This window comes from Pezoporus flaviventris, unplaced genomic scaffold (assembly GCF_033815535.1).
Source record: "Pezoporus flaviventris isolate CSIRO_AGI_PZ_B2104156 unplaced genomic scaffold, CSIRO_AGI_Pfla_v1 ptg000029l, whole genome shotgun sequence".
Taxonomy (NCBI): domain Eukaryota; kingdom Metazoa; phylum Chordata; class Aves; order Psittaciformes; family Psittacidae; genus Pezoporus; species Pezoporus flaviventris.
In genome coordinates, this window is record NW_026892577.1 from 3,807,369 (window position 1) to 3,820,093 (window position 12,725).

The window sequence follows — 12,725 nt, forward strand, 5'->3', positions numbered from 1 at the left end:
GTTAATCATCTAAAAATCACTGGAAGTGAGAGGTTCTGGCCCTGGTGCCTCTGCAGAACCACACAGGAGAGTTAACTCCAAAAGCAAAGAAAAAGAGTCTTGTGCTGTGAAAGTTACCCAGGAATTCGTGATTTCGGTGGACCTGTTAATGATTTCTGACCGCTCAGGTTAGCTGGACCTGCACGCCCCTGACAGCAAACAGCCTCTATAACCTTTGCAGACAGCATCCTTGCTCTATCCCCATCAGAAGCCCTCTGCCCAGGTCGCGGAGGGGGTGCTCCTTTATAGCTGTCACCGTGAGGGGTTTTCCGCTTCAACAGCCGTGAAACCCGCATCTGGGGCTGGGCTGGGCTGTGCCGCCCCTCGGAGCTCTCCCCCCCCCCCGCCCTCAGCAGCAGCCGCAGCCCCGGATCCCTTGTGCGGCTGCGGGGAGTGGCCGCGGCGGCTTCCCCTTGGCTCTGAGCACCGACCGCAGGAAGGCGCGGCTGGGGCGGGGAGGGGACGGAACGGAACGGGAGGAAGGAGCGGAGCCTCCCACTGGGGTGGGCAGCGCAACGCAGCTCCGCTCGGCTGCCGGCCCATGCCTCGGCGTGTGCAGTGAGCGCGGAGGGAGGGAGCCGCGGTGCGGCGGCGGGCGGACGGGCCATGTCGGAAGCGGAGAGCGGGGCCGCAGGTAAGGGGGAGCGGGGCCGGGTCCCCGCCGCAATGCGGGAGCGCTGCCGCCGGCGGGCGCGGCGCGGCACAGCACAGCCCGGCCCCGGCTTATCGGGGGAAATGATCTGGAGCAGGAGCCCCGTCTGGAGGAGGAGAGGGCGGGGAGGCGGCAGACAATGTCCCGGCGGCTGTGGCCGCACCAGGGGCAGGCAGCGCTCCAGTCCCGGGGAGGGGTTTCCACGCGGAGCTGCCGTGGTCCCTGGGGAGCCGGTGCAGCAGAGCGGGGGGGGATATAAGTGCAAAACAATGCGGCGGCATCGCTGAGCCGGGTGCCGGTGGGCGCAGCATCCTTCCCGGCCCCCTCCTCCCCGCCGGTCCGGGTCTTCCTTTCTCAGCAGCGGCCCGGGAGAGAAGGGGGAGGGCTGGAAATAAAGGCAGGCGCCCTTTCCAGCGAGTAGCCTGGTTGATGCACTGAGAAAGAGCGAGCTGGCAGCTCGGTGGGAGAGGCAGCGGTGTCTGCGATGAGAGTCTTAACATCCTGGCGCGGTCCCGGGGACCGGAGAGCTCCCGAGGAGGTGTAGGGATGGGATAAACCCCAGGGGTTCCGTTTTACCACTTTAGCGGGTCTGCGGGTCCCTGACTTTGCAAACTTGCTCTACGGGCTGAGACGCGCTGAATCTTCTTGTGGCTGGAACAAGGATTGTGTGGTTTTGGTCAATTTTTGTGGTTACACTGTGTCTGATAAAAATAACACAGCCTTTGCAGGACAGGGGTGGTCTCTCCTTGTGTGGGAAGGGAGCTGGGGGAGGGAAGAGGGTTCCTCGGATACAAACGATACGGGTGAATAACCCTAAGGGAAATGCAGGCTCGGCCCGATTTCATTCGATCTCTGCATCCCTTCAAACTCACTGTATGCTGCAAAGATTTAAGGAAACCTCAATACTGAGCCTGAGGTACTGGCAGTAATGTATGGAGAAACTTGAAAGGTTGACTTTATACAGATCATAGTGGGAATTGGGAACATTTTGAATAAGATAGCTTAGTTGCAGTGCGAGTGGAATAAAAGTAGCTGTGTAAAAAACCCCAGAAAATGACACTTAGAAACTAGCTGTACCTCCAAGATGACTGGATTCCCTCCCTGCCCCTCCTAATCTAAATGCCCTCTCAGTGCTTCCTAAATAAAATCTCTAATGTCTGTTTGGTTTGAAGGAACCTGTAACAATGTATGAGCATGCAGCTGACAAAGGCAAGAGCAGACTGACAGATCCGTTTGTCTTTTAGATGACAGAGTATCGTGTGTTTTGTTTTCTGCAAAGTGGCAAGGATGCAATAATGCAATGAAGTAACTTGTGACATAGGGAGATCTATGCAGGAAGGGTCGTCTTAGAAGATAGAAGACTGTGTACTAAAGCAATGATTTGTTATGCCAGAAATCTTTACCTTCTTTCCACACTCTGGAATGCTGAAGCTGTCAGAGGAAAAAAAAGGCTTGGGGGGTAAAATGTGACTTAGTGAGTGTTGCTGTATTGACAGTATTGAAGCTGCAGTCACTTATTGCTGCATAGTACAATGTGCTGAGGAAATGTCTATATGTAAAATAGCCAAGCGTTGTATGCAGTGCCTGCCAATCACTTTTATAGCTGTGGTTAGCACAGCAATGCGGTATCTGCAGCTTGGGCAGTATGAGCCGGGATGAAACTGTTTGGACCCAGGAGCTGTGGCATGTAAAGCTTCTCATTATGCTGACTTTTGGCATTTTTAAAGCCATTGGCTCATAATTAGGCGATGCTGATTCATCTGACAAGGTTTGCTCTATGGTTCTGTCACCCTGTAAGCTTGCAGTGTGAATATTTAGTTCAGTGCCACTGGGACAGCAGTTGGTGTTCAACAGAGCTGCCCTGCTCTGTACCTGCAAGGTTTCCCTATTGCTGCAGTGAGGTCCCCAGAGGTCTGTTCTGTTCAGAGGCTGATTAAGCTCATGCATGTATGGTGCAAGGGGGCTTTATCCTAGTCTAGAGGGAGTGACCGGGACATAGCTCAGATACAACTCCCACTGGGAACTGGAAGAGGCTGCTGCAACCTCAGATGTCAGCTTAAGTTAGAGCAGCCTTTGGAAGCCAGGTCATTGTAGGGAGACCAGAATGCTGCCTCAGCTACAAAAAACCTTTTCCCTGCATGGAAATGTCAAGGCTTAGGACAAGTTTTGCTTTCTGACGGTGTCAGTGGTGCGATGTGAGTTGACTGGTGTCTCATCTTGTACTCTTCTCTGCTTTTTTTATTGGCTGTTGAGCTGACAAGACCTGCCATGGCCAACTTCACCCACTTTCATGGGAATACTGGAATTTTTGAGGCCCCATCTGGACATCAGACCTGCTGTTATTAAGTCTGGATTAATTTCTTTTCTTTAAAAGCTGCAGTTTTGATCAAATACTTTAAGATTTCCAAGTCCTTATTCTTCTAGTCTGAATGATTTTTGCTGCTCTCTACTGTGATTTCACTTACTGTATCTATCATAGAATCATAGAATGGTTTAGGTTGGAAAGGACCTTGAGATCATCCAGTTCCAACCCCCTGCCATGGGCAGGGACACCTCACCCTAGACCACGTCGATCAAGGCTCTGTCCAACCTGGCCTTGAACACTGCCAGGGATGGAGCATTTACCACTTATTTGGGCAACCCATTCCAGTGCCTCACCACCCTCACAGCAAAGGGCTCCCTCCTTAGATCCAACCTGAACTTCCCCTGTTTAAGTTTGGGCCCATCACCCCTTGTCCTGTGGCTGCAGTCCTTGATGAAGAATCCTTCTTTGGCATCCTTGTAGGCTCCCTTCATGGCACCAAATAACCACCGCTTTCTAAAAAACATGCTTTTTAGTTCTAAGAGTAACATCCAAAGGATCCCATCACCTCTGTTTTCTGTACCTGAATTGGTTCTGCCTTTTGATGGTGTGTCAGATGGGATTTCACAAGTATTGCACTTCAAAGAGCACATCTTTTACGGTTTTAGGAACTTCTCTCTGTGGCTGTTTTAGTCTGTAGAGATTGTGAAGGAGCAAATTGGCTTTTTTGAGGTATTTAACAAAGCTGCACTAATAAAACATACGGGAAAATGTGAAAGGACTAAAAATCAGTGCATTCAAATGATGGTACTTTTGAGTCATGACCTTGATCAAGTATGACACAACATGACCTTTTGGGGGGGGGGGGGGGGGGTTGGATCTACTCCTTTTCTATTTTATAAGTGACTTAAATGCTGATGTTTTCCATATGCAGCTTACTGAAATGTGTCTATCCATAAATGACTTCAGTTGCTTACTTGTTCAGTTTCTGTACATCACTTGTCACTAAACAGCCTTGCTAGTTGAAAACAGAACTGGGGGAAGCTCCAGGCTGCATGACTATTACACAGGCAGTATTTGTGCACTGGTGAGAGGTACCAGGAGGACTTGGAATCTGTTTCAGGAACAAGCCCTGAAGTCCACTGGTTGTGGTTGCAAATGGTACACTCGCTTCACAGATGTTTTACTGGAGAGTGTGCAGCTGCTTGGTGATGTAAGGTCACAGATGTTGGGGTTGTACTGAGAGAACGCTGCTGCCAAGTGTGAACCTCAGCCATCTGAGATGCCTGTGACATACCTGCGGACTTCATCTTCTTTACTGTGACAAGTGACCCAATGGCTCCTAGGTCATTGAATTGAAACTGCCTCTTTCTTCTCAGTGACCAGGCACATTTTTGAACATTCCATAGCTCTCATTACTGAAAATATGTCAGCTATGGCCCATGTGTTGTGCCGTTAAGAAACACAGTGACATGCATTTAAAATAAGCAAATGCAAGTTTTACATTTTTGCTATAATTCCTAATAAAGCAGTGGCTTTGCAGTGTTTGCAAATTAGGATGGTGAGCTGTGTAAGTAATCAGTATTAACACAGGAAATTCCTTCGAAGTCTGTCTTGGGGAAAGGTTTTCATATAAATGAAAAGGAAGATGCAGTCAGTTCTAATAAAGTAAGCAAATAAATAAACTCCAGTACTCAGAATGTGGAGGCCAGCATTCAGGAGAGAAAGCCTTTGTTCTTTCTGAAGGTCTTGACTGAATGTCCTTACTCAGGACTGCATCAGGGTGTGTCAAGGACATCAGAGGGCAGCTTCAGGGTGCTCCAGCCTCAGCATGCTGCTGTGCTGTGGTTGTGTGTGAGAGTCAATTGGTGCTCACTGGCCCAGATCAGTAGCGCTGTTGTGATTGATTTGCAGGGCTGTGGGCACACAGATCACTTCTAAAGGCATCTTCATTTACCAGCACAGGAGACCTGGAGAGGGTTTTTCTTTGAGCTGTTTCTTCTGTCAGTAGTTCCTCAGTGCCTGAATCCACCCTCTCACTGTGCTCTGCAGATCCAGTTTCTGAGGTGCATTGAGGGAGATTTCTAGTAATTGTTACCAGTTGGATTCAAAAGAAGCATGTATGTGAATGGAGTTTTGTAACAGCAATTTCTTGTCATTTGAAGGACTTCATTCACTTATTCCCTGAAGAAAAACTGCCTCTATTGGAGGAACCTATCCAACCTGCACTTAGTTTCCTTGGGGAAAGAGGCAGAAAGAAATTATTCTCCTTAGGCTACTTCCTTCTCAAACAGGGAATAATCTGGGAACACTGCTTTGATTTGTCCATTTCTGAATACATCTTTCATTTTAGTGCTGCTCAGGTCCAATTTCTAGGGTTGAAGCAGTTTGTCTGAAAGGGTTTCACAGTTCTGATCGCTCCGTGCCCACCCATCCCACACAGCCTTTCCTTGTGAGGCTCTGTGTTTGTAGTCACTCTTTTCTTTTTGAGGTCTGAAGAGTGAGTATTTGTGTGTCTTTTTCCTTGTTACACCAATTGGGCTATTTTTCTGTGTTAGCAGATAATAACAGCATTAAAATCACTGTTTTCTTTAGCACATCGTTGTTTGGGAAATGCATTACAGTGGCGACTTGGCCTTGGGGATTTCATCATCTTTTGAGGACTCTTCATGCTTTTTCCACGCTTAAAGATCAAAATACCTGTGGTTATAGTAGGCTGACTGGCAACTAGCCCCATTCCCTGGTGCCAAACAGATCCAGCAAATTTAACATCTCTTTCTCAAGTTTCCATGGATACCTTAGTAGAGCACACGCTGCAATCCAAGCAGCAGGGCATGTGGTTTACAAAAGCTTTCAGTATTGTCATTATGGAAATGCTGCTTTCAAATATCAACCTTTTGCAGTAGCCCTCTTGCTTACTCAGCTATGGTCCTATTATGGTTTTAGCCTTAGGAACTCCTTTGCAGGCTGTACCATTGCTTCTCACTGTGACAGTGAACCGTTCCAGCTAGTTTTCTGCCTGGTCAGTGCTGGTCTCTGGGTGATGTCTATGCACAGTCTTGGTGCTTGAATGTAAGCCTGAGGAGTGCTAGTGTAAAAACCTCTGGAAATGGCTTTGGGTCTATGATTGCATGATTCTGTCATCTGCTCTACAAATCCTAAACATGTACTTCTGTCCATGGCTTCTTTCCTCATGAGGTCTGTGATTTGCTCTACAAATCCTAAACATGTACATGGCCACGGCTTCTCTCCTCATAAGGTATTTTCGTCTAAGCCTGATAACTGATCTGTTTTTAAGACTGTAAAATAAAAAGAATGAAGACATACAAACTTACTTTTGATTTAGCTATAAAGCGTCCCTCAGAAGCTCAATCAATAGCCATAGACTGTGGATTCACACATGACTTTGCTAATGAATTATCAAACGTACCAGTGTTTACAGGTTTGCAACAGCTATTATTCTCTTTATTTTCCCATCTTTGAACAAAATCCAGTTACACTGCCAGGAAGAATATCAAGGGATTTATGTATCGTATCGCTCATGCTGACTACTGTGAGCAGTAATGGTTATTCTAGTTTGGCTATTCTATTTACCCTGTCTTTCTCTCTTTGTTGTTTTTTTTTCTGGGGGGGAGGAGTGAGGTTTGTTTTCTCTTATCAAGACTACAAATGTGTGAATCATGTTTAGCATTCCTGAAGACTGTCAAAATGAAGAAGACAAATATTTTGGAGTGTTTCTTCCAATTCATGCTTTAAGAAAAGGGAGTCGCTGCATTCATCCAGCTTGATGCATTGGGAGATACTTCACGAATCTGGGAATGCTTGATAACTAAATAACTTTTATGCCATCTAAGTTAACAAAGACCCCCCCAAAGTGTTCTTATTCCTGTGTGCTGGACACACAGTCTGGAAAAGCTGAACAATAATTCTTGGTCAGTCTTCTGAGTAATATTCCTTTGAATGTCTTGATCTAGAAGGGTAAATCTAGGATTGCATCTAGGATTTACATCTAGGATACAATTGCATCTTAAGATGGTTCTTAAATAGAAACTTGCAGTAAATCAGGGATTTCATAATTGTAATATTTTGATCTTAAGAAGAAAAAACTCAGCCTCCCAGCCCCCCCTCAGCTGGTAAATGGTGCTCTTTCTCCAAAGAAAGCGATTAGCATCACAAATGTTTTATGAGTGTGGTCCTGCGAATTGGAGCATAATCTTATTAGTGCCGTTCCTGACAACCTTGCAGTGAACCAAGTCGATGGTGACAGACATGATGGAGAAACAGCAGGAAACCTTTTCTGGGAAAGTATCTTTTCACAGAACCTAGGTTCTGTACATCTGGGTTTTGTTTTCTGTTCTTTATGTCCTTCTGTTTGGAAGGAAGGAGGGGGGAGATGGGGCATATAGGAAAATAGTGCTTGCACAGAGGCAAATAGTGCAAGGGAGCCTGAAGGAAGCAAGTTCATACAAGAGCTTGTTGAAGGAAGAGAAGGTTAGTTGATGCATATGATGGTGTCTGTTACAGAACTGTATCTGTGGAACATTTAGAAAGATCCTGGAGAGCTGTCTCCTACCACTGTGAACTGCAGAATCTGTTGTTAGCCCGTCTTTATCACAGTATGCAGCCTGCCCTCTCCCACGTGTAAACCGGGATCAGTTTTGTCTCTCCTGGCAGTACTATATGGGTGTGGGTGGAAGAGCTGGAATCTAGGAAGAGAGAGATCCCAGGCGCTGCTGTTGAGTTCCTCAAACTCAGGCTCTGGGGTGTGAGCCGGTTCTGAGCACGTTGGAACCATATCAGGACTGAAAGGGAAGAGAGAGCTGACTGATCTCAAAAGCTGGAAAGCTCTTGGGTCATTCGAGGTGGAGCTGTATTTAAGAGGCCTTGGGTGATATGGTTTGGTGTGAGGTCTCCCTGCCCATGGCAGGGGGGTTGGAACTGGATGATCTTAAGGTCCTTTCCAACCCTAACTATTCTATGATTCTATGAATGGGCTTGAGTTTAAGGCGGCTTTAGGGTCAGATTTAGGGACCTGGCTGTGGCTTTACAGATCCAGTGTGCATGGAATTGTGATAGTCCTGATCCAGTCCAGCTTATCAAGTATTAGTGAGGCCAGACCAGATCTAGGTAAAATAGTTTAGCCAATGTCCTGTCAAACAGAAAAGTGAACATAACCCATGTGGCATTTTCAAAAGGTTATTGCGAGTTCTTGTGTGTTTCTTTCATCTTAAGTTCACAGAAAATGGGTAGTGGCTTTTGTTTGGTGAAGTGAAGGAAGATATTATCCACAAAGCGAGGGATGGGATGAGCCTGTGGTGGTTTTTTGATGCGCTTAAACAATGATGTTAAAAACTTACATTATCTTAGAAAGCTTGATAGCATGGTGGAAAAGTAATTCTTCCAGTCAAACTGTAATCATGATGGGAGGCGATATAAAAGCTGTAAGGAAAAAGGTCAAAGGTGTAATGAGAAGCATGTCTTCTTTTTAGAGTTTTATCCAAAGAATTGGGAGGTTTTTTTCTACTTAGGAAATCACTGGGCTTTAATTGGTACCAGTGCAATGAATACCAGCTCTTTGGGTGACCGATTATTATGGCAGGGTATCAGGAAACTTGGATTTGTATCAGAGATGAGCAGTGGCTGTATTCATAGAAGGGAAGTGCTCAGCAACCCAGCTGAATGCCTACTGGCATTTTAAAACAAAGAACTCTGATTCCATTGATGGTAATAACAGTGGTGGCATTGGTTTCAGTAGAAAAAGAAAGTTCTTACTTCTGATATGAAATACGGGATCTTTTTATTAAGCATAAGAATATTTTGTTTCTTGCATTTGCTTCTCTTCTTTTTTGTTGTTCTATAATTGTTTTCAAAGGCCATCTTTGTCTTTACAGTAAAACGCTCAAGGTTGTCATGTTACATTTGGAAGCTGTGACATTTTGTGCTTAATGCAAAGCAAAATCTTGGCCATAGGAAAAGTTGAATAAGGTTTTCTTCCTCAACACAGCAGTTACCAGCTAATAGCACCATGGTACACCCTTCTTTTCCTGTTGTGCAACATCATTAGGAGCCTTTGCTTGAGGCAAAACGTAATTATTGGTGCTCAAAATGATAGACAGTGTTTTGAATGAAAAATGATGTTTTTGATTTCATTTTTTTATTACCTGGTGGCCACCCTATACCCGTATTTGACTTAGGAGATCTTTTTAATTTTTAAATCCAGAGATAGTACCTGAAAGGAAAATGAAGAATTTGGCTAAGTTTTTGGTATGACCAACAACCTGACTGAGATCCTGGCTACATGGAACAGTCACTCTTTCCAGCTGATGGATGGCTGGGAATTCCAGAAGAATAGCCATCAGATATGTGCAAGTGTTTGATATCTGAAAATGATCTGCATGTACACAGTACATTGAGTTTACTTGGATTTATTGGAGCCATAAGGATCATCTACAATAGTGACATTTTTCGTAGATCTAATGCATCCTGGCTTACTCTGTGCATCTGGCTCATCAACCCACATACAACTGAGAGGCTGAACTGACTTGGCATATGGAACAGTGGATATGCACTATGCAACTCAAAAAGTGTGATTGCAGCTTTCCTTTTGAGGCAGGGAGGTATACCACAGGCATTCTTAGATGGAAGTTGGAGAGCCTGGAAAAGGATGGGGTATCCAGGTCTTCCCAGTGGGTCCTCAAGCTCAGCCAGAGGCTCAGATCTGTACAACGCATGGAATTTATTGCATTGTACGCTATGGATTGGAAAAAGGACTTTTTATTGTGAAAGCACTACTTCAAATTCTCAACATATCATCTGAAATAGTGTGGATGATTCAGAAAATTGTGATTTGATTAGCAGGTATTGGGTTTGGGGCCACTCTGGCAGGATAGAAGTAGAAATTAACTTAAAAATACATTGACTGGGATATAAATCCATGCTAATGTTTGGACATGTTTCTACAGAGAGATGATATCATAATGATGCTGCCGATTTTCTGCTTTGCAAAACAGCTGTAGGAGATCCAGACCATGATGAGTCCCTTTCACCATCGCTTGGAAGTGAGGTCTGGAAGGTTCAGGAAGCACGATTCTGTCCTGGCCAAGCCTTCTCTTCTTTTGACATGACTCTAAAGTACTGCAGAACATGCCTGAAAAGGTCCATGTTTGGTTTCCTGATGGCAGACTTAGGGCTTGATACCTTATTTCTTCTTTTCCATTCGCTAAACTAGTGACATGAGACATAGTCAGAAAATACCCCCCTTTCCTAATGTGACTGCATGTCTGTTTTATGCTGCTCCACAGCATACCCTGCACCTGGAATTCCTGCTTTTACCTGTCTTGTTAAATCCTTACTTAAAGGCAATACACACTTCAGCTTATCTGTTGTCTACATTACTTGGGTTACAGGGAACCTTCTGTTAGCAGAGAATCCACTGCTATGGTGTGCTGCTTTGCTATTGAAATGAACAATCCATAGGATATGTACAGAATACCTATAGGTTGGAAGGGACCTCAGAGATCATCTGGACCAGCCTTTCTAGGCAAAGCATGACCTAGACTGGATGTCCCAGCACCCTGTCCAGCTGAATCTTAAGATTATCCAACTCCAGGGAATCCACAACTTCCCTGAGGACATTATTCCAATGGCTGATTGTTCTCATTGTGAAGGATTTTTATCTTGTGTGGAACCAGAATCTCTCCAGGAATAACTTTGTGCCCATTGTCTCTCATCTTTTCTGTGTGATTCCTTACAAAAAAGGAGTCTCCATCTTCTTTATAACCGTCCTTTAAATGCTAAATAAGGTCTTCCCTGAGCCTTCTTTTCTCTAGGCTGAACAACCCCAGTTCTCTCAGCCTTTCCCTGCATTTGGATCATCTTTGTGGCCCTTCTCTGGACCCTCTTCATCCTGTTCACATCTTTTTTGTACAGCAGGGAACAAAACTGAACATGGTATTGCAGGTGTGGCCTGACAAGTACTGAGTAGAGTGGGAAAAGCTAAAAAGAAGTGTTGGCTTTCCTAATATGTGAAGCAGCAAATTTTGCTGATGCGCAGTGTAGTTGAATTATTTAATGTTAAATACTTCATAAAAACTGAATTTGATAGAGAAGAGAATATCTTGTATAGTTCCTGAAGGAATTTTTTTGTTTTAATACCACCTTAGTGACTTGTGACTGTGAGGTTTAGCAGGCATCTTTCCTACGTCTGACTATCTGGGACTGTAGTGGTCCATGGCTGATACTTTCAGTGGTTTGGTAAAACTTAACTTATCCAGTCTCCCAAATAGGAACAGGGACTCCCAGATACTCAGAATAGAATATTATATTCAGATACCAGCTACCATTAACTGATCTTTCTAATTAAATGGCAAGCCTGGTCCTGCTCTCTAGGTCTATTAGAAAATAGGATTTATCTGTGAAATGATCACCCGGCATCATTGAAGTGCGTGTAAATGCTCTGGACTTTGCTTCTACTCTGTATTCTGTGACACTTAAAGGTTAATGCTTCATTTCATTTTGTTGTCAGCTCTGTCGTATGTTGTCGACATCTAGAACGTGGCTGATCATTTACTGAAAAACAGGAAAAGTTGAACTGATTAGCTATTGCAGGAAGCCACAGGAAATACACTCTTGCATGTGTTTAGATTAAAAGAAAGAAGCGTGTAAATTAAATCTGCCAAAGCAGCAATTGCAGCTAATATGATAATGGACATGATTCAGTATTAATACAGTATCTCCTGATTTCATAAGTTTACCCATTCTGTGTGCAGTTCTGGGTGTCCTTAACATAAGAAGGACATGGAGCTGTTGGAACAAGTCCAGAGAAGGGCCACGAGGATGATCAGGGGACTGGAGCACCTCCCGTATGAAGACAGGCTGAGAAAGTTGGGGCTGTTCAGCCTGGAGAAGAGAAGGTTGCATGGAGACCTCATAGCAGCCTTCCAGTATCTGAAGGGGGGCCTATAGGGATGCTGGGGAGAATCACAGAATCACAGAATCCTAAGGGTTGGAAGAGACCTCAAAAGATCATCTAGTCCAACCCTCCTACAAGAGCAGGGCAACCTAGAGTACATCACACAGGAACTTGTCCAGGCGGGCCTTGAATATCTCCAATGTAGAGGGACTCTTCATTAGGGACTGTAGTGATAGGATAAGGGGCAATGGGTTAAAACTTTAACAGGGGAAGTTTAGATTGGATATAAGGAGGAAATTCTTTCCTGTTAGGGTGGTGAGGCACTGGAATGGGTTGCCCAGGGAGGTTGTGAATGCTCCATCCCTGGTGGTGTTCAAGGCCAGGTTGGACAGAGCCTTGGGTGATATGGGTTAGTGTGAGGTGTCCCTGCCCATGGCAGGGGGTTGAAACTAGATGATCTTAAGGTCCTTTCTAACCCATCCCATTCTATGATTCTATGATTGTTAATTGCAAATCAAATAGGAGCCTTTGAATAGAATAAAGGAAATAAAATGGTGAAAATGGAAGTCTTCTCTATTTTGTCTGTCACCTCATAAATGCACGAGACGTTCTTTGGCAGTTGCTTGGGTTAGGACTAAAGTCAGAAACTGTAAGGATGTAGTCAAATTCATTCTATGACTTATCCAACCCCCTGATATAGTCATATCTCAGGTTAATGTTTATATTTTTTTCTATAATTAACTTAAAGAGATTTTACTCAGTATTTAGAAAAATATTATTTTAAATATTGGTGTAAGTGCTTGAAGACTCACTTTAATTTG

At 44.7% G+C, this 12,725-nt stretch overlaps 1 protein-coding gene across 1 annotated transcript in view; it reads left to right on the forward strand.

Annotated features, from left to right (window-relative positions):
• Positions 1 to 411: 411 nt before the first annotated feature.
• The window catches only part of HSPA12A (heat shock protein family A (Hsp70) member 12A), a 62,004-nt gene continuing 49,690 nt past the window's right edge, over positions 412 to 12,725 (forward strand). The window contains exon 1 of the mRNA XM_061458653.1: positions 412 to 673. Within this exon, the coding sequence (XP_061314637.1) occupies positions 646 to 673 (28 nt within the window). The 5' untranslated portion in view covers positions 412 to 645. The remainder of the gene's footprint in view (positions 674 to 12,725) is intronic.